This window comes from Gopherus evgoodei, chromosome 4 (assembly GCF_007399415.2).
Source record: "Gopherus evgoodei ecotype Sinaloan lineage chromosome 4, rGopEvg1_v1.p, whole genome shotgun sequence".
NCBI lineage: Eukaryota > Metazoa > Chordata > Testudines > Testudinidae > Gopherus > Gopherus evgoodei.
Window position 1 is genome coordinate 14,217,580 of NC_044325.1, and position 23,382 is coordinate 14,240,961.

The 23,382-nt window shown below is 48.5% G+C and overlaps 2 protein-coding genes across 9 annotated transcripts in view; both read right to left on the reverse strand.

Annotated features, from left to right (window-relative positions):
• Window positions 1-134, reverse strand: part of LOC115649683 (coiled-coil domain-containing protein 175-like) — a 66,729-nt gene extending 66,595 nt beyond the window's left edge. For all 4 annotated transcript variants that reach the window (XM_030558486.1, XM_030558484.1, XM_030558485.1 and 1 more), the window contains exon 1: window positions 58-134. In XM_030558486.1, coding sequence (XP_030414346.1) covers window positions 58-133 — 76 coding nt within the window. In that variant the 5' untranslated portion in view covers window position 134. The remainder of the gene's footprint in view (window positions 1-57) is intronic.
• A 16,274-nt stretch (window positions 135-16,408) lies between these two features.
• RTN1 (reticulon 1) overlaps window positions 16,409-23,382 on the reverse strand; it is a 208,357-nt gene continuing 201,383 nt past the window's right edge. For all 5 annotated transcript variants that reach the window (XM_030558492.1, XM_030558493.1, XM_030558497.1 and 2 more), the window contains 6 exons: window positions 21,286-21,493; window positions 19,863-20,001; window positions 18,806-18,875; window positions 18,323-18,369; window positions 18,157-18,215; window positions 16,409-17,185 (listed from right to left, as the gene is read on the reverse strand). In XM_030558492.1, coding sequence (XP_030414352.1) covers window positions 17,143-17,185; window positions 18,157-18,215; window positions 18,323-18,369; window positions 18,806-18,875; window positions 19,863-20,001; window positions 21,286-21,493 — 566 coding nt within the window. In that variant the 3' untranslated portion in view covers window positions 16,409-17,142. The remainder of the gene's footprint in view (window positions 17,186-18,156; window positions 18,216-18,322; window positions 18,370-18,805; window positions 18,876-19,862; window positions 20,002-21,285; window positions 21,494-23,382) is intronic.

Below are 23,382 nucleotides of genomic sequence, written 5' to 3' on the forward strand. Positions count from 1 at the left end.
CCGGCAGCGCCTTACTGGGGCCTCCACAAGCGACCCCCTGGGCCCCGCGCCGCTCACCCGCTCCGTGCAGGTGGCTCAGGGCAGCGAGCGCGGCCGGGGCAGGGGCCGGGGCGCCAGGGCAGGGTGTCTCCATCGCGCCGCCGCGCCCGAAGCAGGCCCCTCGGTTGCCAGGGGAACCGGACGCTGCGAGCCCTCGGGCGGCCCCTAACGGAGGCCGGACAGCGGCCTTGGGGGCTCCCCTGGGGCCGGGGCCTGCAGACAGCAGAGCTGGCCGGACTGTGTCGCTAGCCCTGGGACAGACCGACAGGTCACACAGACTGTGCCGCCAACCTGGGACAGACCGACAGACCGACCGACAGGTTACACAGACCGTGCCGCCAGCCTGGGACAGACCGACAGACCGACAGGTTACACAGACCGTGCCGCCAGCCTGGGACAGACCGACAAACCTACAGTTCACACAGACTGTGCCGCCAGCCTGGGACAGACAGACAGACCTACAGTTCACACAGACTGTGCCGCCAGCCTGGGACAGACCGACAGACCGACAGGTTACACAGACCGTGCCGCCAGCCTGGGACAGACCGACAAACCTACAGTTCACACAGACTGTGCCGCCAGCCTGGGACAGACAGACAGACCTACAGTTCACACAGACTGTGCCGCCAGCCTGGGACAGACAGACAGACCTACAGGTTAAACAGACTGTGCCGCCAGCCTGGGACAGACCGACAGACCGACAGGTTACACGGACTGTGCCGCCAGCCTGGAACAGACCGACAGACCTACAGGTTAAACAGACTGTGCCGCCAGCCTGGGACAGACCGACAGACCGACAGGTCACACAGACTGTGCCGCCAGCCTGGGACAGACAGACAGACCTACAGGTCACACAGACCGTGCCGCCAGCCTGGGACAGACCGACAAACCTACAGTTCACACAGACTGTGCCGCCAGCCTGGGACAGACAGACAGACCTACAGGTTACACAGACTGTGCCGCCAGCCTGGAACAGACCGACAGACCTACAGGTTAAACAGACTGTGCCGCCAGCCTGGGACAGACCGACAGACCTACAGGTTACACGGACTGTGCCGCCAGCCTGGGACAGACCGACAGACCTACAGGTTACACGGACTGTGCCGCCAGCCTGGGACAGACCGACAGACCGACCGACAGGTTACACGGACAGTGCCGCCAGCCTGGGACAGACAGACAGACCGACCGACAGGTTACACGGACTGTGCCGCCAGCCTGGGACAGACCGACAGACCTACAGGTCACACGGACTGTGCCGCCAGCCTGGGACAGACAGACAGACCTACAGGTTACACAGACTGTGCCGCCAGCCTGGGACAGACCGACAGACCGACAGGTTACACAGACCGTGCCGCCAGCCTGGAACAGACCGACAGACCTACAGGTTACACAGACTGTGCCGCCAGCCTGGGAGAGACAGACAGACCTACAGGTTACACAGACTGTGCCGCCAGCCTGGAACAGACCGACAGACCTACAGGTTAAACAGACTGTGCCGCCAGCCTGGGACAGACCGACAGACCTACAGGTTACACGGACTGTGCCGCCAGCCTGGAACAGACCGACAGACCTACAGGTTAAACAGACTGTGCCACCAGCCTGGGACAGACCGACAGACCGACAGGTCACACAGACCGTGCCGCCAGCCTGGGACAGACCGACAAACCTACACTTCACACAGACTGTGCCGCCAGCCTGGGACAGACAGACAGACCTACAGGTTACACAGACTGTGCCGCCAGCCTGGAACAGACCGACAGACCTACAGGTTAAACAGACTGTGCCGCCAGCCTGGGACAGACCGACAGACCTACAGGTTACACGGACTGTGCCGCCAGCCTGGGACAGACCGACAGACCTACAGGTTACACGGACTGTGCCGCCAGCCTGGGACAGACCGACAGACCGACCGACAGGTTACACGGACAGTGCCGCCAGCCTGGGACAGACAGACAGACCGACCGACAGGTTACACGGACTGTGCCGCCAGCCTGGGACAGACCGACAGACCTACAGGTCACACGGACTGTGCCGCCAGCCTGGGACAGACAAACAGACCTACAGGTCACACGGACTGTGCCGCCAGCCTGGGACAGACCGACAGACCTACAGGTCACACGGACTGTGCCGCCAGCCCGGGACAGACAGACAGACCTACAGGTCACACGGACTGTGCCGCCACCCCGGGACAGACCGACAGACCTACAGGTCACACGGACTGTGCCGCCAGCCCGGGACAGACCGACAGACCTACAGGTCACACGGACTGTGCCGCCAGCCCGGGACAGACCGACAGACCTACAGGTCACACGGACTGTGCCGCCAGCCCGGGACAGACCGACAGACCGACAGGTCACACGGACTGTGCCGCCAGCCTGGGACAGACCGACAGACCGACAGGTTACACGGACTGTGCCGCTAGCCCTGGGACAGACCGACAGACCGACAGGTCACACGGACTGTGCTGCCAGCCTGGGACAGACCGACAGACCTACAGGTCACACGGACTGTGCCGCCAGCCTGGGACAGACCGACAGACCTACAGGTCACACGGACTGCGCCGCCAGCCCCGGGACAGACCGACAGACCTACAGGTCACACGGACTGCGCCGCCAGCCCCGGGACAGACCGACAGGTCACACGGACTGCGCCGCCAGCCCCGGGACAGACCGACAGACCGACAGGTCACACGGACTGCGCCGCCAGCCCCGGGACAGACCGACAGACCGACAGGTCACACGGACTGCGCCGCCAGCCCCGGGACAGACCGACAGACCGACAGGTCACACGGACTGCGCCGCCAGCCCCGGGACAGACCGACAGACCGACAGGTCACACGGACTGCGCCGCCAGCCCCGGGACAGACCGACAGACCGACAGGTCACACGGACTGCGCCGCCAGCCCCGGGACAGACGGACAGACCGACAGGTCACACGGACTGCGCCGCCAGCCCCGGGACAGACCGACAGACCGACAGGTCACACGGACTGCGCCGCCAGCCCCGGGACAGACCGACAGACCGACAGGTCACACGGACTGCGCCGCCAGCCCCGGGACAGACCGACAGACCGACAGGTCACACGGACTGTGCCGCCAGCCTGGGACAGACAGACAGACAGACCTACAGGTTACACAGACTGTACTGCCAGCTCTGGGACAGACAAACAGACCTACAGGTTACACAGATTGTGCCGCCAGCCTGGAACAGACAGACAGACCTACAGGTTACACAGACTGTGCTGCCAGCCCTGGGTCAGACAGACAGACCTACAGGTTACACAGACTGTGCTGCAAGCTTTGGGACAGACAGACAGACAGACAGACCGACAGGTCACACAGACTGTGCTGCCAGCCCTGGAACAGACAGACAGACAGACAGACCTACAGGTTACACAGACTGTGCTGCCAGCCCTGGGACAGACAGACAGATTTACAGGTTACACAGATTGTGCCGCCAGCCTGGGGCAGACGGACAGACTTACAGGTTACATAGACTGTGCTGCCAGCCCTGGGACAGACAGACAGACAGACAGACCGACCTACAGGTTACACAGACTGTGCCGCCAGCCTGGGACAGACAGACAGACCTACAGGTTACACAGACTGTGCCGCCAGCCTGGGACAGACCGACAGTCCTACAGGTTACACAGACTGTGCTGCCAGCTCTGGGACAGACAGACAGACCTACAGGTTACACAAACTGTGCTGCCAGCTCTGGGACAGACAGACAGACAGATGGACAGACCTACAGGTTAAACAGACTGTGCTGCCAGCTCTGGGACAGATGGGCAGATAGACAGACCTACAGGTTACACAGACTGTGCCGCCAGCCCTGGGACAGACAGACAGACCTACAGGTTACACAGACTGTATTGCTAGCCCTGGGACACACAGACCTACAGGTTACACAGACTGTGCTGCTAGCCCTGGGACACACAGACAGACCAACAGGTTATACAGACTGTGCCACTATCCCTAAAATAGAAAGGCAGACCTACGTGGCAACTGTGCCGCCTGCCCTGGGACAGACAGACAGACCTACAGGTTACACAGACTGTGCCGCCAGCCTGGAACAGACCGACAGACCTACAGGTTAAACAGACTGTGCCGCCAGCCTGGGACAGACCGACAGACCTACAGGTTACACGGACTGTGCCGCCAGCCTGGGACAGACCGACAGACCTACAGGTTACACGGACTGTGCCGCCAGCCTGGGACAGATCGACAGACCGACCGACAGGTTACACGGACAGTGCCGCCAGCCTGGGACAGACAGACAGACCGACCGACAGGTTACACGGACTGTGCCGCCAGCCTGGGACAGACCGACAGACCTACAGGTCACACGGACTGTGCCGCCAGCCTGGGACAGACAAACAGACCTACAGGTCACACGGACTGTGCCGCCAGCCTGGGACAGACCGACAGACCTACAGGTCACACGGACTGTGCCGCCAGCCTGGGACAGACAGACAGACCTACAGGTCACACGGACTGTGCCGCCAGCCCGGGACAGACCGACAGACCTACAGGTCACACGGACTGTGCCGCCAGCCCGGGACAGACCGACAGACCTACAGGTCACACGGACTGTGCCGCCAGCCCGGGACAGACCGACAGACCGACAGGTCACACGGACTGTGCCGCCAGCCTGGGACAGACCGACAGACCGACAGGTTACACGGACTGTGCCGCTAGCCCTGGGACAGACCGACAGACCGACAGGTCACACGGACTGTGCCGCCAGCCTGGGACAGACCGACAGACCGACAGGTCACACGGACTGTGCCGCCAGCCTGGGACAGACCGACAGACCTACAGGTCACACGGACTGCGCCGCCAGCCCCGGGACAGACCGACAGACCTACAGGTCACACGGACTGCGCCGCCAGCCCCGGGACAGACCGACAGACCGACAGGTCACACGGACTGCGCCGCCAGCCCCGGGACAGACCGACAGACCGACAGGTCACACGGACTGCGCCGCCAGCCCCGGGACAGACCGACAGACCGACAGGTCACACGGACTGCGCCGCCAGCCCCGGGACAGACCGACAGGTCACACGGACTGCGCCGCCAGCCCCGGGACAGACCGACAGACCGACAGGTCACACGGACTGCGCCGCCAGCCCCGGGACAGACCGACAGACCGACAGGTCACACGGACTGCGCCGCCAGCCCCGGGACAGACCGACAGACCGACAGGTCACACGGACTGCGCCGCCAGCCCCGGGACAGACCGACAGGTCACACGGACTGCGCCGCCAGCCCCGGGACAGACCGAAAGACCGACAGGTCACACGGACTGTGCCGCCAGCCTGGGACAGACAGACAGACAGACCTACAGGTTACACAGACTGTACTGCCAGCTCTGGGACAGACAAACGGACCTACAGGTTACACAGACTGTGCCGCCAGCCTGGAACAGACAGACAGACCTACAGGTTACACAGACTGTGCTGCCAGCCCTGGGTCAGACAGACAGACCTACAGGTTACACAGACTGTGCTGCAAGCTTTGGGACAGACAGACAGACAGACAGACCGACAGGTCACACAGACTGTGCTGCCAGCCCTGGGACAGACAGACAGACAGACCTACAGGTTACACAGACTGTGCTGCCAGCTTGGGGACAGACAGACAGACAGACCTATAGGTTACACAGACTGTGCTGCCAGCCCTGGGACAGACAGACAGATTTACAGGTTACACAGATTGTGCCGCCAGCCTGGGGCAGACGGACAGACTTACAGGTTACATAGACTGTGCTGCCAGCCCTGGGACAGACAGACAGACAGACAGACCGACCTACAGGTTACACAGACTGTGCCGCCAGCCTGGGACAGACAGACAGACCTACAGGTTACACAGACTGTGCCGCCAGCCTGGGACAGACCGACAGTCCTACAGGTTACACAAACTGTGCTGCCAGCTCTGGGACAGACAGACAGACCTACAGGTTACACAGACTGTGCTGCCAGCTCTGGGACAGACAGACAGACAGATGGACAGACCTACAGGTTAAACAGACTGTGCTGCCAGCTCTGGGACAGATGGGCAGATAGACAGACCTACAGGTTACACAGACTGTGCCGCCAGCCCTGGGACAGACAGACAGACCTACAGGTTACACAGACTGTATTGCTAGCCCTGGGACACACAGACCTACAGGTTACACAGACTGTGCTGCTAGCCCTGGGACACACAGACAGACCAACAGGTTATACAGACTGTGCCACTATCCCTAAAATAGAAAGGCAGACCTACGTGGCAACTGTGCCGCCTGCCCTGGGACAGACAGACAGACCTACAGGTTACACAGACTGTGCCGCCAGCCTGGAACAGACCGACAGACCTACAGGTTAAACAGACTGTGCCGCCAGCCTGGGACAGACCGACAGACCTACAGGTTACACGGACTGTGCCGCCAGCCTGGGACAGACCGACAGACCTACAGGTTACACGGACTGTGCCGCCAGCCTGGGACAGACCGACAGACCGACCGACAGGTTACACGGACAGTGCCGCCAGCCTGGGACAGACAGACAGACCGACCGACAGGTTACACGGACTGTGCCGACAGCCTGGGACAGACCGACAGACCTACAGGTCACACGGACTGTGCCGCCAGCCTGGGACAGACAAACAGACCTACAGGTCACACGGACTGTGCCGCCAGCCTGGGACAGACAGACAGACCTACAGGTTACACAGACTGTATTGCTAGCCCTGGGACACACAGACCTACAGGTTACACAGACTGTGCTGCTAGCCCTGGGACACACAGACAGACCAACAGGTTATACAGACTGTGCCACTATCCCTAAAATAGAAAGGCAGACCTACGTGGCAACTGTGCCGCCTGCCCTGGGACAGACAGAAAGACCTACACGTTACACGGACTGTGCTGCTAGCCCTGGGATAGGGAATCTGACACACTCACTCACCCACCCAGCCAGCATACACACTATGCTGCCAGCTCCGAGACAGACAAACTGACCTACAGAGGATATAGACAGTTCTGCCCGGCTGCCATGGGATAGACAGAGATACAGACTGCTGCCAGCTCCGACAAAGACCTACAGGGTATACAGATTGCGATGCCAACTGTGGAAGACACAACAGACCTAGGCTACAGGGCATGCGAACTGTGCTGCTAGGTCTTATACCTGTAGGGGCAAATTCAATGAGAGATCTGCACTGCCTGCTTCTATACATACTGCCTAACTCCTGTTTCTCAGTGAGGACACATTTCAATATTGCAAGTACAGATCCTCATTCTTCTGTATCAGGATTGCACAGGAGTCCAGCTGTTTGCTTGGAGTCTCTTGCCTTCCTCTGAGCCATATTTGGAGACAGGGTATTGAAATTAAGTCCAATTCAAAGAAAAATTAATGCAATGAGTCTAGATAAGTTGGAGTCCTTAATCCTCACCTTCTCAAACCATAGCACACATCAAGGAATAGTATCAGAGGGGTAGCCGTGTTAGTCTGGATCTGTAAAAGCAGCAAAGAGTCCTGTGGCAGACGTATTGGAGCATGCATCTGACAAAGTGGGTATTCACCCACAAAAGCTCATGCTCCAAAACGTCTGTTAGTCTATAAGGTGCCACAGGACTCTTTGCTGCTTTTATCAAGGAATAGCACATACATTATTTTTATGTATTGTCTGGTATATTTGGTAATTTCTAGTCAAAAGAATAATAACACCAACCCCAAAATTTCAAAAATTATGAGTTAGATCTCAAAATATGAGATTGGCTTAAAATCATGAGAATTTTTTTATCAGATAATACGTTTTGTATCTTTTTATTTGCCTTTTAATGTTTATGCCTTCATTACCTTTGGGTCACATTTTCAAAATTTTCTGCACAACCATATGGGCTAGAAACTTACCTTTTTAAACGAAAGATGAGATTCTCACGTAATCACATGCCTGTAGGAGCTGTGGCTTTAAGAAAAACATCGAATATCATGAGACTTCCAATAAAATCATGAGTTGACATCACTGTGCAGACTAAGAGTAATAGAGGTCTGGAGAAATAACCAGCATTATATTTAATTATATAAAAAAAGAATAATTGAAAATGGAACAACCTTTGCCCTAGAGATAACCCTCTTGCCTTTGCTCACTCATTGATTTATGGCTGTCATCTCATTGCTGAGTGAGTACTGGACACAGTTAGTGCCAACATCTGACCCAGTGAAGGACATTCAGTGAGAATGGCATAATTTTTCATCTCCAGTACTTTGACAGCTTGCATCTTAAATTGCATTATGCTGACAAACTGCTGCGTACTAAAACGAACTGAGCACATGCTATCCATGCTGCTATTCCCGTGTCTGGGGTAATCACACTGGACCTGATCTTGAGCATCCTACTGAAGTCAATGGGAGCTGTGGGCATTCAGGTGCCGATCCTCAAAGACATTTAGGTGCATTCAGTTGCTGTGAAAATCCTACATTAAAAAACTATATGTTTCCTGTAATCATCTACCATAACATAAGATTTGACAACAAAGAGGCCACCTGTTTGTTTTATGGCAAGTGAGCTGGCATTATATGAGGACAACTTCCTTTCTGAAGTGACAATACTCTTAGGTTGTTTATATTTGCCTATGTATGAGCCACTGTGTATTTGCCTCATCTTTAACTGTATATTCCCAGACCAAACCCAGACTCTAAGACTGTTAAGGTTGAAAATACATATACATTAATTTGAAACAATAGCATTAAATATTGCAATTTTAAAAAAAATAATCAAAAGCGCTGAAATTTGGAATCAAGGTTCTACCTACAACCTTAATGCTAACTCTGTTCTTCATTATTGTAATGCATGTGTTAAGAACCAACATTCATGTGCCTCTTTATGCACATTATTCTTTTTAATGATGTAAGAGGAAGATTAAATAATGGTAATTTGCAAGAAATAAAATGGGTGAAGAGGTTTTAGCTGGCTTTGAATTATGTCCTTAATTAGCAATACAAATCAAAAAGAAAATAGTGGTAGTGATCTAGCTAGAGACATAAAAATAAATGAATAATGACAGATTAGTTAAAAGGTGGGTTAAAATAGGGCTAGTGAATTGTTTGAGGATTTAATAACTGCTCTGTACTAGCCCAAGAGATGAAAAATTGACTAAATAACAAACCAAAACTACATTAGTGCCAGTTAAGGCTGCATCAGGACATACTCTATCCACCCCAAGCTTTAAAAGCATGGCAATAAAAAGTTAAGGAGAAAGACTTCAACATTATTACATAGCTAAGGCCTTTTGTTTGTTAGTTGGTTTGTTTAATTTCCCTGGAATTTATTGGTATTTATTCAAAAATGTTAAAAAAGGGTGACAATCTGTAAAAGCTGAAAATGAAAGGCAGTGGTGGTGGCAGGGTGCCTGGTACTCTAGACGGGTGGTGAGTGGAGGGGGGGATACTCACCATGTAGTAGTTGAGAAAGCCTTCTGCACCTTGCAGTGGTCTGGCAGTCTTGGCTATGGACCCATCTCCCTGCCCTTCCCACTCCTCAACTGCATAGAGGAAACAGAGGAGGCTGTGCAGAAGGGCCAGGACAGGAGGGGAGAAAAAGGCTGCACCTGTGAATACTGAGCCCCAGACCTGACCCTGAACCTGCGACCATGCTTAAGGGATGGCGTCAGGAGGGGTCTCTGCTCTTTGAAACCCTTTGAAGTACGTATTTTTTTTACTTTCACTAGTGCATTGAACTCAGTTGCTTCAGGGGAGGAGCTTCTAAACTCTGCAGGATGTGAGGAAGAAGGGGAAGGAAGGAGCAGATGTTCCAGCCCTGACAGTGCTACATCTGCCGGATACCGAACGGGGAGATGGTAGAAGTGACACCCCTTTGCTCCAGCCATTTTGTTAGTATTGCAGTTCCACCTCTCACCGCAGTCTGCCTACTTACATGTTCTAAATTTGCTGATTAGAGACAAATTAAACTGTTGTTCTGCTGGCAACTGTTTTGTAATTATGTTTATTTTATGCCTTGGGTGGTATTTTATTGTTCAGTGTAACATCATTATCAATTACAGATGTAAGCAGAGTCAGGATAAGCTCTATCCTGACATCTGGTGGAAAGAATTTCAGAGAGTGTATTTGCATAGGCACGCCTACCCTATCCCAGACTGCTGAGCTGTGGAACTGCTTGGTGACAAATGACTCACCCTCAGTTGGGTGGTACTTGCTAGACAAGGGACATGGGTTCCAAAACCCAGTGAATTGAGAGAGGCTGGCCACAGGTATCTGTGCCTGGTGGTGCAGTCTCCTTGTGGAGCCAGAAGCACCAATTCCGCCCCCTCCTCTCTCCACTGTGGAATGTCAGAGTGGATTTTTATTCCCTCAAAAATCTAAATACAGGTTACTGAGCTAAGCTCACTTTGGGCTAATGGTGCACTAGCACTGGGGCTCCCCCACTAAGAGCGGAGATCACTAAGAGTTGAAATCACTAAAGAGCTGAAATAACTGAGCTGAGAGCACTGAGTACTGTGCTAACTAGTGGGGGAGCCTGAAGAGCAGCTGGTGGAGTGGAGCAGTTGCGGAGATGGCTGGAGCGGATCATGGGACAGCTGGTGGCAGCAGAGTGGAGTAGCTGTGGGACGGGTGGAGCGGCCCACAGAGAGAGCAGAGCAGAGCCGAGCAGTTTGCAGAGCAGCTCATGGAGCAGAGCAGCTGGTGGAGTGGAGCAGTTCCTGAGGACGACTGGAGGAGCAGAGTGGAGCAGCTGGTAAAGCGGAGCAGTTCGTGGAGAAGGCAGAAGCAGAACCCATGGAGAGGCAGGGCAGTTGGCCCCGGACCACGTAAGGTGCCCCTTTCTATCCAGGCTGGGGGGAGGGACCTCTACAGATAAACTCTCGAACTCTGGGGTGGCACTGACCAGAGACTTTTGGGTTGTTGGACTTTGGGGTGATTGGACTTAAAACCCTAAGGGGAAAAAGGACAGTGCCAAACGTACTTGGAGATGGGTTTTTGTTTATGGTTTGTGTTATAACCCGGTTTGTGGTGTTTCTCCAATGGGATGCCGCATTGATTCCTCCCTTTATTAAAAAGATTTTGCTACACTCAGACTCCGTGCTTGCGAGAGGGGAAGTATTGCCTCCTAGAGGCGCCCAGGGGAGTGTGGTATGTGAGTGTCTCAGGTCACTGGGTGGGGGCTTGAGCCAGTTATGCATTGTGTTACTGAAACGGAACCCCTGGATACTGAACCCGGCCCTTGTTGCTGCCAACTCAGAGGGGCAGAAGGGTTACACATATATCATGCTTCTTCCAAGTTAGCATCTGTGGAATAATCAAGAATTAAATTGGGTCTGAAACAACTGTCTAATTTGGCAAGCGTAGATTTTTTTATGTAAAGAGATCTGATGTTAAAGTTGCCTCCACTACCTAGAAGAGAAGATGTCTCGTTCTTTACAGTCACATCTATAGAGTTGTAGATATTTGGGGCCTGATTCTCAGTGACACCACTCTGGCAGTGCTAAAGGTCTGTTGTCCACTTTACAGACCTTTTACACTACCAGAGTGGTGCAGGTGGGCCATAATATAAAGGGGAGTTAGGCCCATTAGACCAAATGATTCTGCGACTGAAACAGTGACATGAACTGGAAAAGAATCAGTCATAAGGAGGTAGGTGTAAGTTGTAACATTGAACCAGTTTGGTATCGAGTGAGTATGAGAAATGAGTGTGACTTGCCAGCCCAGGGGCCGAAAGGAGACTGCATCAGGAAAAGCAACTAACGGGAGCGTGTGCAATGAAGTGTGGAGGGGCTAGTTTGTATTATAACGTTGTTAAATGCTTTTCCTGCTATGTAGCCCTCTTCCATCCACTTAGCATGTCAGTTATGCTCATGTTGCACTCTCCCTGAATGCCACATTGGAACGAGTTACATCACATTCTTATTGTCCAACCCTCTGAGGCCCTATGGACAATTTACACAAATGCAGAATGACTTTGGCTCACGGGAACTGCACCTGTTTTAATGATATTAACCAGTTCTGAATTTGGTCCATTCGGTATAACCCAGGACTGCTTTGATTTTGTTAGAAAGTCTTTCTAAACACTCCATCAGTGGAATGAGACCAGGAATGAATTTGGTCCTTGGCATCTCTGCGGATCTGATTGTATCATCTCTATTTTTCCTCTTTATCCTGTGGCATCTGAGATGCTGCAATTCTACCAGACTCATGGGTCATGCCTTGTGCTAGATTTTCAGGGGCATGTAAACACCTTCCAGTGGATAGGCCATGTGCAGATTTCTATGCACATGCTATTGCAGATGCATATTTAGAAGTTATGCCCTAAATCAGGGGTCGGCAACCTTTCAGAAGTGGTGTGCCAAGTCTTCATTTATTCACTCTCATTTAAGGTTTCACGTGCCAGTAATACATTTTAACATTTCTAGAAGGTCTCTTTCTATAAGCCTATAATATAGAACTAAACTATTGTATGTAAAGTAAATAAGGTTTTAAAAATGTTTAAGAAGCTTCATTTAACATTAAATTAAAATGCAGAGCCCCCCAGACCAGTGGTGAGGACCCAGGGAGTGTGAGTGCCACTGAAAATCAGCTCACGTGCTGCCTTTGGATAGGTTACCTACCCCTGCCCTAAATCTTGCTTGTATTTTTGCAGGGGCAGAGTGACAGTTCATCAAATATTTCTGGTTCTGTAATGGGAAAAGAGAGCAGACTGGAAAATAAGCAGGAAGAAATCAATAGGAGAAAGGGAGGCAAATCAGTTGGCTGTAACAAGATGCTGTTGATTAAGGACTCAATAGAAGGTGGCATTGGCATAGCAACTAGGCTGGACATGGCCAGGCAGGGAGTAACCTCACTTCACTCCCTCTGCACAAACATATGAAGGCTGCCCAGATCATCGATTTGGGACATATGTGGAGCTGCAACTAGTCCCGCAGGTGGATGAGGAAGGAACAGAACAATGGCTAGACAGTGGATTTAGGTGGGTGTACAGCAGGAAGTGAGCTGCACACATCTGGGGTCTGCAGTAAAAAACTCTTTCTCCTGGAACAAGAGAGGAACAATTATGAATCCGATAAACTGCAATTTCTCCCAGGTTTCACACACTATCCCTTGCAGAGGGTTGTGATCTAGCTCAGAATGATAGCAGTTGGTGTTAGGCAAGTCTGTGCTGCTGAATGAGAGGTGACTGATTAGTACATGTGGTATCTCATGGGCATGTTTGCGAGCCAGCAAAGGTGCTAAATCTCCGGTTCTTGTAGCTGTCTGGCTAGAAGAGTCCTGGCATCAATACGTGAAGAAATGCCAAGTGAGGCTTCATTTACAGCATGCTCAAACGCTGAAGACTCGGAAGTGGAAAGTCAGATAACAGGGAAATAACAAGCAAGCCTCAGCACATACAGGAATAATCTGCCATCCCTTTCCAAAGAGGTTTATGAAGAAGCATCAGCCACTCTGAAGCTGCCTTACCCCACTCTGACTGGTGGAACAAAGCTCTTGGCACAATCTCCACCTGCACCTGAGATCTCTGCCTTTGGATGATGATATTGTAATGATTAGTGTAGAGTATTTCAATACACCAACTCTCTCTGGGACTTTTATGGGATCCGCATATACAGTCCTCAGACCCCCCTCCTGGTCCCTTTAAGTTGGAGGGGAAACCCGGGAAGGGTATTAAACAGTGAAAACAACTAACAAATCCTGCAGAAATCAACGGAAACCACTAGAGTGCTTCATTGCTTCTACTCAGTGCCTTTGCTGTTCTCCTCCCATTCCAGCATGGTGGAGACAAGTCCTGTTACTGACCCTTCAGTAGGGGAACCTCTCCTCTGCTTAGCCAAAATGGAACTTGCCTGGCAACAGCTGGACACCTGCCAGTCTTAGCAGTCCTGTTGGAGCTTGCAGCATCATTCTCCATTGCTTCTGTGCTCCACAGGCCGTTAAAAGGTAAGTTCCTTGAAAGAACATTTTTCTGTGGTGGGGGAAATAAAACATCAAAAACAGCTGAGGTGAGAAAAGAGGCTGCTGGGGACTGGAAGTTACACTGGGCACTTGCCATACTCGATCTACTAGGCCTGAAGGCTGATAGTTTCAGGGCTAGAAATGTATGTTCCACACCATCTGAAAGTGGGAGGGGAAGAAGGAGGAGGATAGACCAGCTGTTAACATACCAGTACAGCACGCTAATTCCCTCCCAATTCAGGGGCTTTCCTGAACTAATGTGTTTTATATTCCTGATCTCACTAGATTAATATTAGAAGAGAAGAGGAGGAGTAAAAGAGATCAGTAAAGCTTTGAGGCAAGTAAATTTTGCAGGTAACAGAAAAGAATATTGTGGGTACAGAAAGAGACAGGGAATCAGAAATATTTTTAATTTTGGAAGAAAATTCATTGGTCTTTTAAAGTGGCCTATTCCAAGGATAAAGAGCCATATCTTCAGCTGGCATAAAGCAGTGTGGCTCCACTGGTGTAAATTGACCACATTGTATTCATGAAGCTCCCCCATTCACCTGCTGACAACCTGGCCCATAGATTTATAGACGATATGACAAGAAAGAAAGGAATATGCAGTTTAAAGGCACACAGCCTATGACTGTCATGAAGGTAGGAGTGGTATCAATTAACATTCAACCCCATGTTTCCCCTGATTCCAAATCTCTTTACGAGGATTCCACTACAATGTATTTTTTTTGTGTGCCCATCGAAACTGGGCACAGTGGGGCACGCCTGTAATCCCAGCTACTTGGGAGGCTGAGGCTGGTGGATTCAGGGGTTCTGGGCTGTGGTGCGCTATGCTGGTCAGGTGTCCGGTGCCACTGACAGCCTGGCCAGTGTGTGGCTGAAGGAGTGGCTAAATCAACATGAATGATGTGTTGTGCTTGGTGTTCTCTCTGTGAGGGCTGATGGACTGATTGATCAAGGTGCCCATCACCTCAGCACATGAGCATGTTACATGGATTAAAATATAGCAGAATTTTGGACAGTATGAAGCATAATCTTCTCTGCACTGTCCGAACAAACCACAGATAACTTAGCGATGGCCCATATCCAACCGAATGTTTTACCAAAAAGCTGCAGTGTGCATAACTCTCTGAAGGTCAGTAACTCTGTCCTCTGGTGGGTCAGCAAAGAAAGTGAATTTCACAGCTGAAGAGTCTGAGCTGAAAATGCACCATCTTCCATTCCTAAATGAACATATGTAGGAGCTGTCTGCAACAGCATCTCAGCCACCTTCGACATGGTGCACAGGGAGAGAGAAGCTAAATCCTAGAAACCACATCTGACTTTAAGTATCTTGCTGAATCAGGGTCTAAACACACGCCTAATGTTAAGCATGTGAGTAGCCCCACTGAAATCAATAGGACTTAAAGTTAGACACATGCTTAAATATCTTGCTGAATCCAGGCCTCAGTGATTAGACCCAGCACTTTGAATGGCTCCTAGAAGCAATGGGAAGCCAGTGTAATTCATGGGGTTCAGGGATAGTGATATGAAGCTTAATTTTCTGAGAGAAAATATATACGCCAGTGACACCAACATTAGAGCTAGTCAGAAATTCCCCCCTTTCCCCACCATTTTCCCTGTAGAAAAAATCTTCTGGAGAAAATTTCAGATGCAGGCTAAAAACCAAAACCTATAAATGTTTGGTCAAAAAGATTCTGGTTTTCAGGTTTAAATGAAAAATCAAAATTTTTCACAGATATTAAACACTTCTCATGAAAATTTTCATTTTGTCAAACCTCCAAGTTCTTGTCAAAAAACAATGGGCATGGAAAATTTTCAACCAGCCCCAACCAATAGGGATTTGCTTTAATCTATTGGTTTTCAGAAACTAAATTTCAGTTTATAAAAGGCATTGTAAACCAGCTTTGAACTGCAGCAAGCGTTCATTTTGGCTCACAGCACCTGTGATCGATATGGACTTCTCCAGCTTAGCACAGATTTCAAGGGATAAAGTGGGCTAAAACAATCAAAATACTGGGTATGGCGAAACTGAACAATGGCCAGTGTCATTCTGACTGCTTTCTGAGTTGTGCTGTGTCTGATTTGACCCATGTTTAAGTAGGTAATCAGGCAATTTTCAAGAGAATTCATTGACCGTTACATGTGCCTGAAATGTAGTAATGACACCAACAAAATAAACAACTTTTGGCACTAGGAAGTTTGCTTTATTTCCATTCTTTACTCATCAGGATGTGAAACTGCTAAATGAACTAAGTACAGAGAATCTTTTGGGATTGAACAATTTTGTAGTGGCAAAACTGGATGGAATAGGCATAAATAGCTCCCAGAGACCAACAAACAAGCCCTTCGTGCTTTTTGCAGATTGAGTACTGATTTTATAAATGCTTATGTAACCTCAATGGCAACAAGAGGGAGAATTTTGTACGTTTAGTAACATTTATTTCTGCATTCGGTTTCAAGTACATAAGTGCAAATATTCAGAGTCCATAAGTAAGTCCATTAGGAGCTACAGAGAATGTAATACAAAGTGTAATAAATTTAACAAGCTGGAACTCTCCAGTTACCATACATGTAAATCAGCCCATCAATCCCTTACAATAAAAGTACTGGGTTTTTGTTTTGTTTTTTAGTTATACAAAACTGATTACTATAAGTACTGATTACTGGTTTTTCCATTTGTGCTGGAAAACACTAAAACATTAGCCTACAATTCTATATAGTTAATAAAGATGAACCCAACCAGTGACCCAGTGACATAGAAGCAATTTTAACTATTGCATCAGTGCACTACGCAGGAAAGCCCTAGCCACATGTAACATTAAAGTTATAGAAGCAATGCCAATAGAAGAAAAACACTTAAAAATCAGTATTATTTAGGCTCTCACCATCATGCACTTTATAAGCAACACAAAAACCACATCTAGTACACTTTTCTCTTTACTATACTTCAGTGCTTGACACAAGTGATTGCAAGTATTCTAAGAGTACACAAGCAGCAAGGAAAAAGAGCTGCTTTTGTGTTTTCTGTTCTAAGAACATGATGTTGAGAAAAAAAAACGAACAATAAATTTGCAATGAAGTGTAAGAGCAGAGCTGTTTGCACTCCAGACTCCCCCATTATTCACTACTGTTGCTGATGGATTCTTGATGTCTGCTTTACTCTGCCTTTCTCTTAGCGCCTGGGATTTTCGCCTGTATCCTAGGTGTAAAAAAATGGGATTACACTGTCAGATAGCAATTAATCAAAACCATTCCATAGCATCGTGACTTTCCTTAGCTAGAAGGTGACCTTTGCTTTAGCCTTCATTCTTGGTGCCTTGGTAAGGTGTGTGTGTAACAACTACAAACAAAGAGGGCTAGACTGTGGGTTAAACTACAACCTGCACAGAAAAGAAATGAGGAGGGGGTAAGAGAGCCTGCCCACATGGCTGAGCTGGACTTTGTATCCAGGAGCACAGGAGTAAGCAGTCGGGTTCTAACACTTCATATATACCCGGGATATGCTCAGTGAATTTGCCGTTCCTTTGATTTCCCACCATATGTTATCATCCGTAACAAATTAGAGATACAGTTAATATACAAAATTTGGATCCAGATTTTTAACATCCCCAGAATCCAGTGGTGCTCATAGCAAGGGGTTCTGCAGAAGCACCTCAACCATCCCTGTCAATATCAGGTTAGCTCATTATGAGTCGTGATATTCACAAAGAGTGGGTGAAATAAACCCAGAGTATCAAGGGCCATGTTACCTCCAGACCTTTTGGGGCTGGGCAGTGAGAAAAGGGAGCAAAGAGCATTTTCTTCCTTGTCCAGCCTGTGTAAGGAACTGAGGGGAGTGCCAGGGCTGCTCCCTTCATAGCTCCCCTAACGGGAAGGAGAGTGGAAAGGAGGATGTAGGGCCATGATTCCTTCCCTGATATCCACTGGTCTGCAGCATGGGACTAGGCCGCAGGTGGCAGTACGTTGCTGTCCATAAAGGACTGGGTAGCTTCGGGCACACTCCCCCTATGCACTGAGAAGGTCTGGTGGACATTCTCTCCTTGGCAGAATTCCTGCTTTTGCTCCCCGTGGGGCCATAATCGTCCATGCCATCCCCAATGTATGGACGTGCCCTAAGGACACAAGTGAACCTAAGGCATGCTTCTTGTAAAAATCTGCTGCTCAACTCACTTTGCCATGACAGTGTTTATGTGGGTCCTCACAAGTCCCAAGTATTGATCAATCTGTGCCTATAAAAAGCAAAAACAGACATCTGAAGATCACCAGGGCCTTGGAAAGCTAGGACCATTTACACATCCAATCCGAATGACAGTTATTGTACAGTCTTTTGACTTACCTGATACTTGTCATATACAACAGGTAGAGTAAACATAGAGACCACAGCTGGGGGGAAAATGAACAGTGTTAAATTTCTGCAGTTGAGACTGTTACTCACAGAAAACAAGATGCATTATCTACTTTCCTCTTGAAAGAAAGGGCAAAAGCACGTGATGTCACCTGGTCCCAAGAGATGATTCAAGAAGCTGTATTAAAACTGAACCCTGCCCGAATCTTCCAAATGTGAAATGTATATCACTATGTACCCAGCAGCTGAGAAGCCACTAAGCACAGCAAGTGGTTGATAGATATCAGGGGACAACAGAATAAGAAATAAAGATGAATATGTATTAGGCAGTGGAACAAAGATAATTGTCTAACTGTGGAGAAAGCTCATTTCAAAGGTGAGACAAGTGGGGGACAACGCTGGTTTTTCTAGCAAGAAATTGCCATGGTTAATACACGTTTAAAAACAGATCTTAAAATAAATGATGATCTTTACCCATGATCATAAGAGTCAGGCCATTGAAGAGCGCTCCAACGTAAGTCAGCAGCCACATTAGTACTGCAAACTAAATTAAAAACAAATAATTAGATCTCCTGACAATCACTGAAATAATCAGCACAAGACTTTCAAAACCAATGCAACCCCCCCCCTGCACATTTTTAGGAAGGGTGCAGAGCAAAGGTAAACCATCCCACTGTTTTTTTTTACATAACCCCATCCTTCCTTCCACTACCATCCCCCCTGCAGTTCTCATCCTTCTCGTTGCATTTTTGCCTGATCTAGGACCTGATCCAGCAATGAGCTCAGCATAGGCAGACCCCTCCACCTGTGTGAAGCCTCACTGAGGAGAGGAGTCTTCCTGCACGTGGTACATTGCACGATTGATGCTTTAGATTGTAAACCTCTTGAGGCAGGAATTGTGGGTAAAACTCTTGACAGTCCCCTCTTTGTTCTGAGGGGCAAGGGGGCACCTAACACGCTTTTGGACAGTCCTAAAGCAACAGATAATAAATAAACATTACGGCTGAGCAGTAACAGGGACATTCTTCGCAGCAGGAAATGACATAGTTGAGGGATGGGATGGGTTGGTGGGCAAGGAAGAGGTGGATAATACATCCCAGTGTCATGTAGGGTTCCAGTGAGCCTAGGGGCGACTGCACTGCTAGCTGAGTCCTGAGTACCTTGCAGGAGGAGTGTATGGTGGAAAACAAAGAGCTCTGTGGACCAGCTCCTTAGAGGGAGTAACTCAGAGAAGCTCCATTGACTTCAGTGGAGCTATGCCAGTTTACATCAGCTGAGGATCTGGCCCAACATCTTTAATAACTCTGATGTCATGGATCCCTCAATTCCAATGTGTAATGTTAAATCACTAATGTATAGAAAATTATTAGTTAAAAAAGAGAGCGAACAAGAGCAGAATCTTTATACTTTACAGTAACACACATCTATGTTTTGTCAAGGCACTATCGTCATGGAAACTAAGGAAAACAGTGCTGTGCTCTGTAAAATCTCCCCTCTCCAATGGGATTCAAAATGGTTCAGCAAATCATACTTTTAAGGAATCCACCAGGTCCTGGACAAGGAAGAGTCTCCTCAGCTCTCTGACTGTGCTGTTCACATACAACTGGAGGCAGTCTGTGTATTTCTGAATCTGGTCCTGTGAGAGAGACATTTCCATCTCCAGGTAGGCTCTGCCAGAAACACAGATTCAGTTACAAAACACAGGCAAGCTTACTGTTCATTTACTCTTGTGCTTTTCTCCTCCTGCTGTTCCCTACTACCGTGAAGCTCATTTTCTCTGCAGCCGTAGCAGCCACAGCACTATCAATACCCACCATGACCCCCCTGCACTGATATTTCACCCTTGGACAACTATGGGCCTCATTGCCTTATCCAATAGTAAAATCCATGAGAGGAGGCCAAGGGGAAGAAACTTGACAAAGCTTCTCTTGTGGCTCTTCCTGCCACATCTTGCCATTGGGCACGTGAGTTATTCCCCCCATGGGATGGGCCATGGAGCCAGCTTCTCAGACACTGTAGATTCCAGGAGAATGGCAGAAGACCAGAGCCATCTGCTCACAGGTCTCTTGCCTCTGCATCAGTTCTGGAACACCAGTACCTCTTACTCCCCTCCCTGACAGCACAGCTCCATATTCAAGGGCAGCTTGCCAGCACTCCGGTGGTCCATGTGGAAAAGGTACTACAACACCAGGCCATATTAGCTTTCTCTCTGAAACTCAGTGGGGTCAGTGGGGAGGTAGCGGAGAATGATGTGTGTCCCCTGGGACTCACCCTGGCCCACCCCATCCAACATTGTGCTGCCCTGTTCTCACCCCAGTCCTCACCTCTTTCCCATGCCCCATGGAAGGCTCTCTTTAGGATATTTTGGAAACTGGGGATTCCCTGCCCTCATTTCCACATGAGAGAAAGAAAATCTATCTGTGGGGTTCCCATCTCAGGCTTCTGTCATCTCCTCCAGCTGACAAGCCCTTGAGACTCTAACCTTGCTGGGGCGAAACTACAACTGAAAACAACAGTATTAACGTTTAACATTTATCTTGAGTTATCCATGTCCAAGGTGCTTTACGGAAAGCTCATTTATCCAGGCATTCCATAAAAACAAGAGTATTCTTGATGCTATGGGGGAAAGCATATTATAGCTGGAACCCCAAGGACAGCAATAGCTTTTACTATAGTTGTTCCTTTTTTCTAGTTGCTTCTAACTTTCTAAATCTTTCAGCTTTCAGGCTAAAATTTTCAAGGTCTGAGGGGTGAATTTTAAAAAAAATTTGAGCAAATACAGTTCATGGACTTTTAAGACCCCGAACAGTGGAAAAGAACATTTTTCTCCATTATGAAAAAGAAACCCACCATGTCTATGTTCTAAAAGTGTTTATGGCAGATACAGAACTCTGTCACTAACAATGAGTAATGCAGGATATATCCTCCTTTGGCAATGACTGCAAAGCACTCACTTGAATGGATGGCCTTCATCAGTCTTCTGCACAGCCTGTAAAACTGACTTGTAGATTCTGAAGCTAATGGTGGCTGAGAGAGCAGCTAGTGCCAGGTAGGCAATAACACTGACCACACTGAACTGGGTCAGAGAGAAGAGCAGGAGCAGGATGCTTCCGAACACTATCCCTGTCTGCTTGATGTCACGCCAGTACAACAGGTCGATAGCTGGGAAGAGAAGATAAACCAATCAAACTCCAGCACTGCAATGATTTCAGAGCAAGCTACTGTTGCAGAGAAAGAAAGGTTACATCTGCACTGCAAGCTGGGGTGTGATGCCCAGTTTGCATACATGTTAGCTCAATGAAGCCACTCAAGTATAGTGTAGCTGTGATAACACGGGCAGTGGCAGCACAGGTGAGCTCTGCCAAAGACAAACCCACCTGAACCCCTTCAGTATGTACTTAGCATTGCTAAGCCATGCGACTGCTGCTTTTGCTACCGTGGCTATGTGAGTATGTGTATGCAAGTTAGGAACCATTCCCTTGGCCTTACCTCGTACTGTGGACTTAGCCAAAGGGACAAGGGACTCTGCTGACATCACTGGAGTTATTCCAGAAATACACAATTGCAAACAAGATCAAAACCAGGCCTAATATTGCAGTGTCAGTATGGTTTAGTGGGCAGCATTTTTGCCCTTAAACCAGAATGTCACATGTCTGAGTCTCATACCAGGCTCATTACTTACTCCACCATGACCCTTCCATGCAGGCCTATGGGTTATTACTAGGGCTAGTCCAAAATTTCCCATCAAAACTTTTTTCGAAGGAAGACTGAGTTTTCGACTCAATGAAAATTTGTCCAAAAAGTGTCGTCTTTCTTTGAAAATTTTAGATTTTTCATTAGAAATCCTAAATATTTTTCAGTTTTTGGTATGTCAACAAAAAATCAAAAATTTCCATTTAAAAGTTTAATGAGAACTGTTTTTTTCCCCCCATTTTCACTGATGCTTTCAGCAGAGAAAAAAAACAACCCTTATTTTCTGACCAGCTCTATTTGTTACATTGTTAGGGAACCAATGAGACATTTTAAAAAAGGTCCAATTTAGTCTGGTGATTGTTCAGCTGCAAGTTAAAAATCCCAAGAGACTTCTTAAGAAACTCAGCCCACCATCTCTCACTATACAACTTATAGGTTTTAATTTGAGCCGGGCAAACACTGCAAAACATTTTCTGTGAATACATCTTCACCTTCTAAAGTTCACTTTGCCCGGCTTAGACCCATTTTGTGTTCATGTACCACGAACAGTGTACCAAAATGATTTTACCAACAAGAGTATTCACCATAAAATCAAAATTTAAGCAAACATTGTTGAATAATCATGGAAAATTCATGATCCCAAATATTTACATCTGAAATCTGCTTCTAACAGTGGCCTTCATCCAATCAGGGAATAGAACCATGTCATGTGACATAATGTCCAATCAAAAACAGCTCTAATTTTAAACATTGACTATTCATGATGAACTGAATGAATATGGTGCAGATCAAGTGTTATTTATACATGTTAGCTGTGGACTAATTCTTAATAAAGAACAAATTCAGGAAAATTACAATCTGTTCAAAGAAAATTCACAAGCAGAAAAAGAGGCAAAGTTCATAAAATTAAATATTGATTGCAAATTATTTGCCCAACAATTATTCTAATCCCCAAAGAGATGTGAGTCATTGATAAAGGAGCTACTCATTTACTGTTCTCACTCTTACTCAGTATTGTAAAGTACATTGGGCTAGAGTACAAAAATTGCTATTTAAAATCAAGTTCTAGTCACTTTCTATTCCATTCAAGTTCTATTCCATTCCATATATGAACCATAAATAAGAAAATGCTTTCATATTTCTAAACGTATGGATTCAGTCTGGATCCTTCAAACATTTATGCTCAGGAGTAGCCCAATGCGACTTAGCACAAATTCCAGCTATGGCCATGTGCCCAGTACTATCATGGGCTAGAAATGGATTATATTCTTCCCTAGAAACGCAGGCCTTTCCAGGAGTGCTACTCCTTTCAATGAGAAAAGGAGCTGAATGGCGAAAGCAATGAGAATATATTCCAA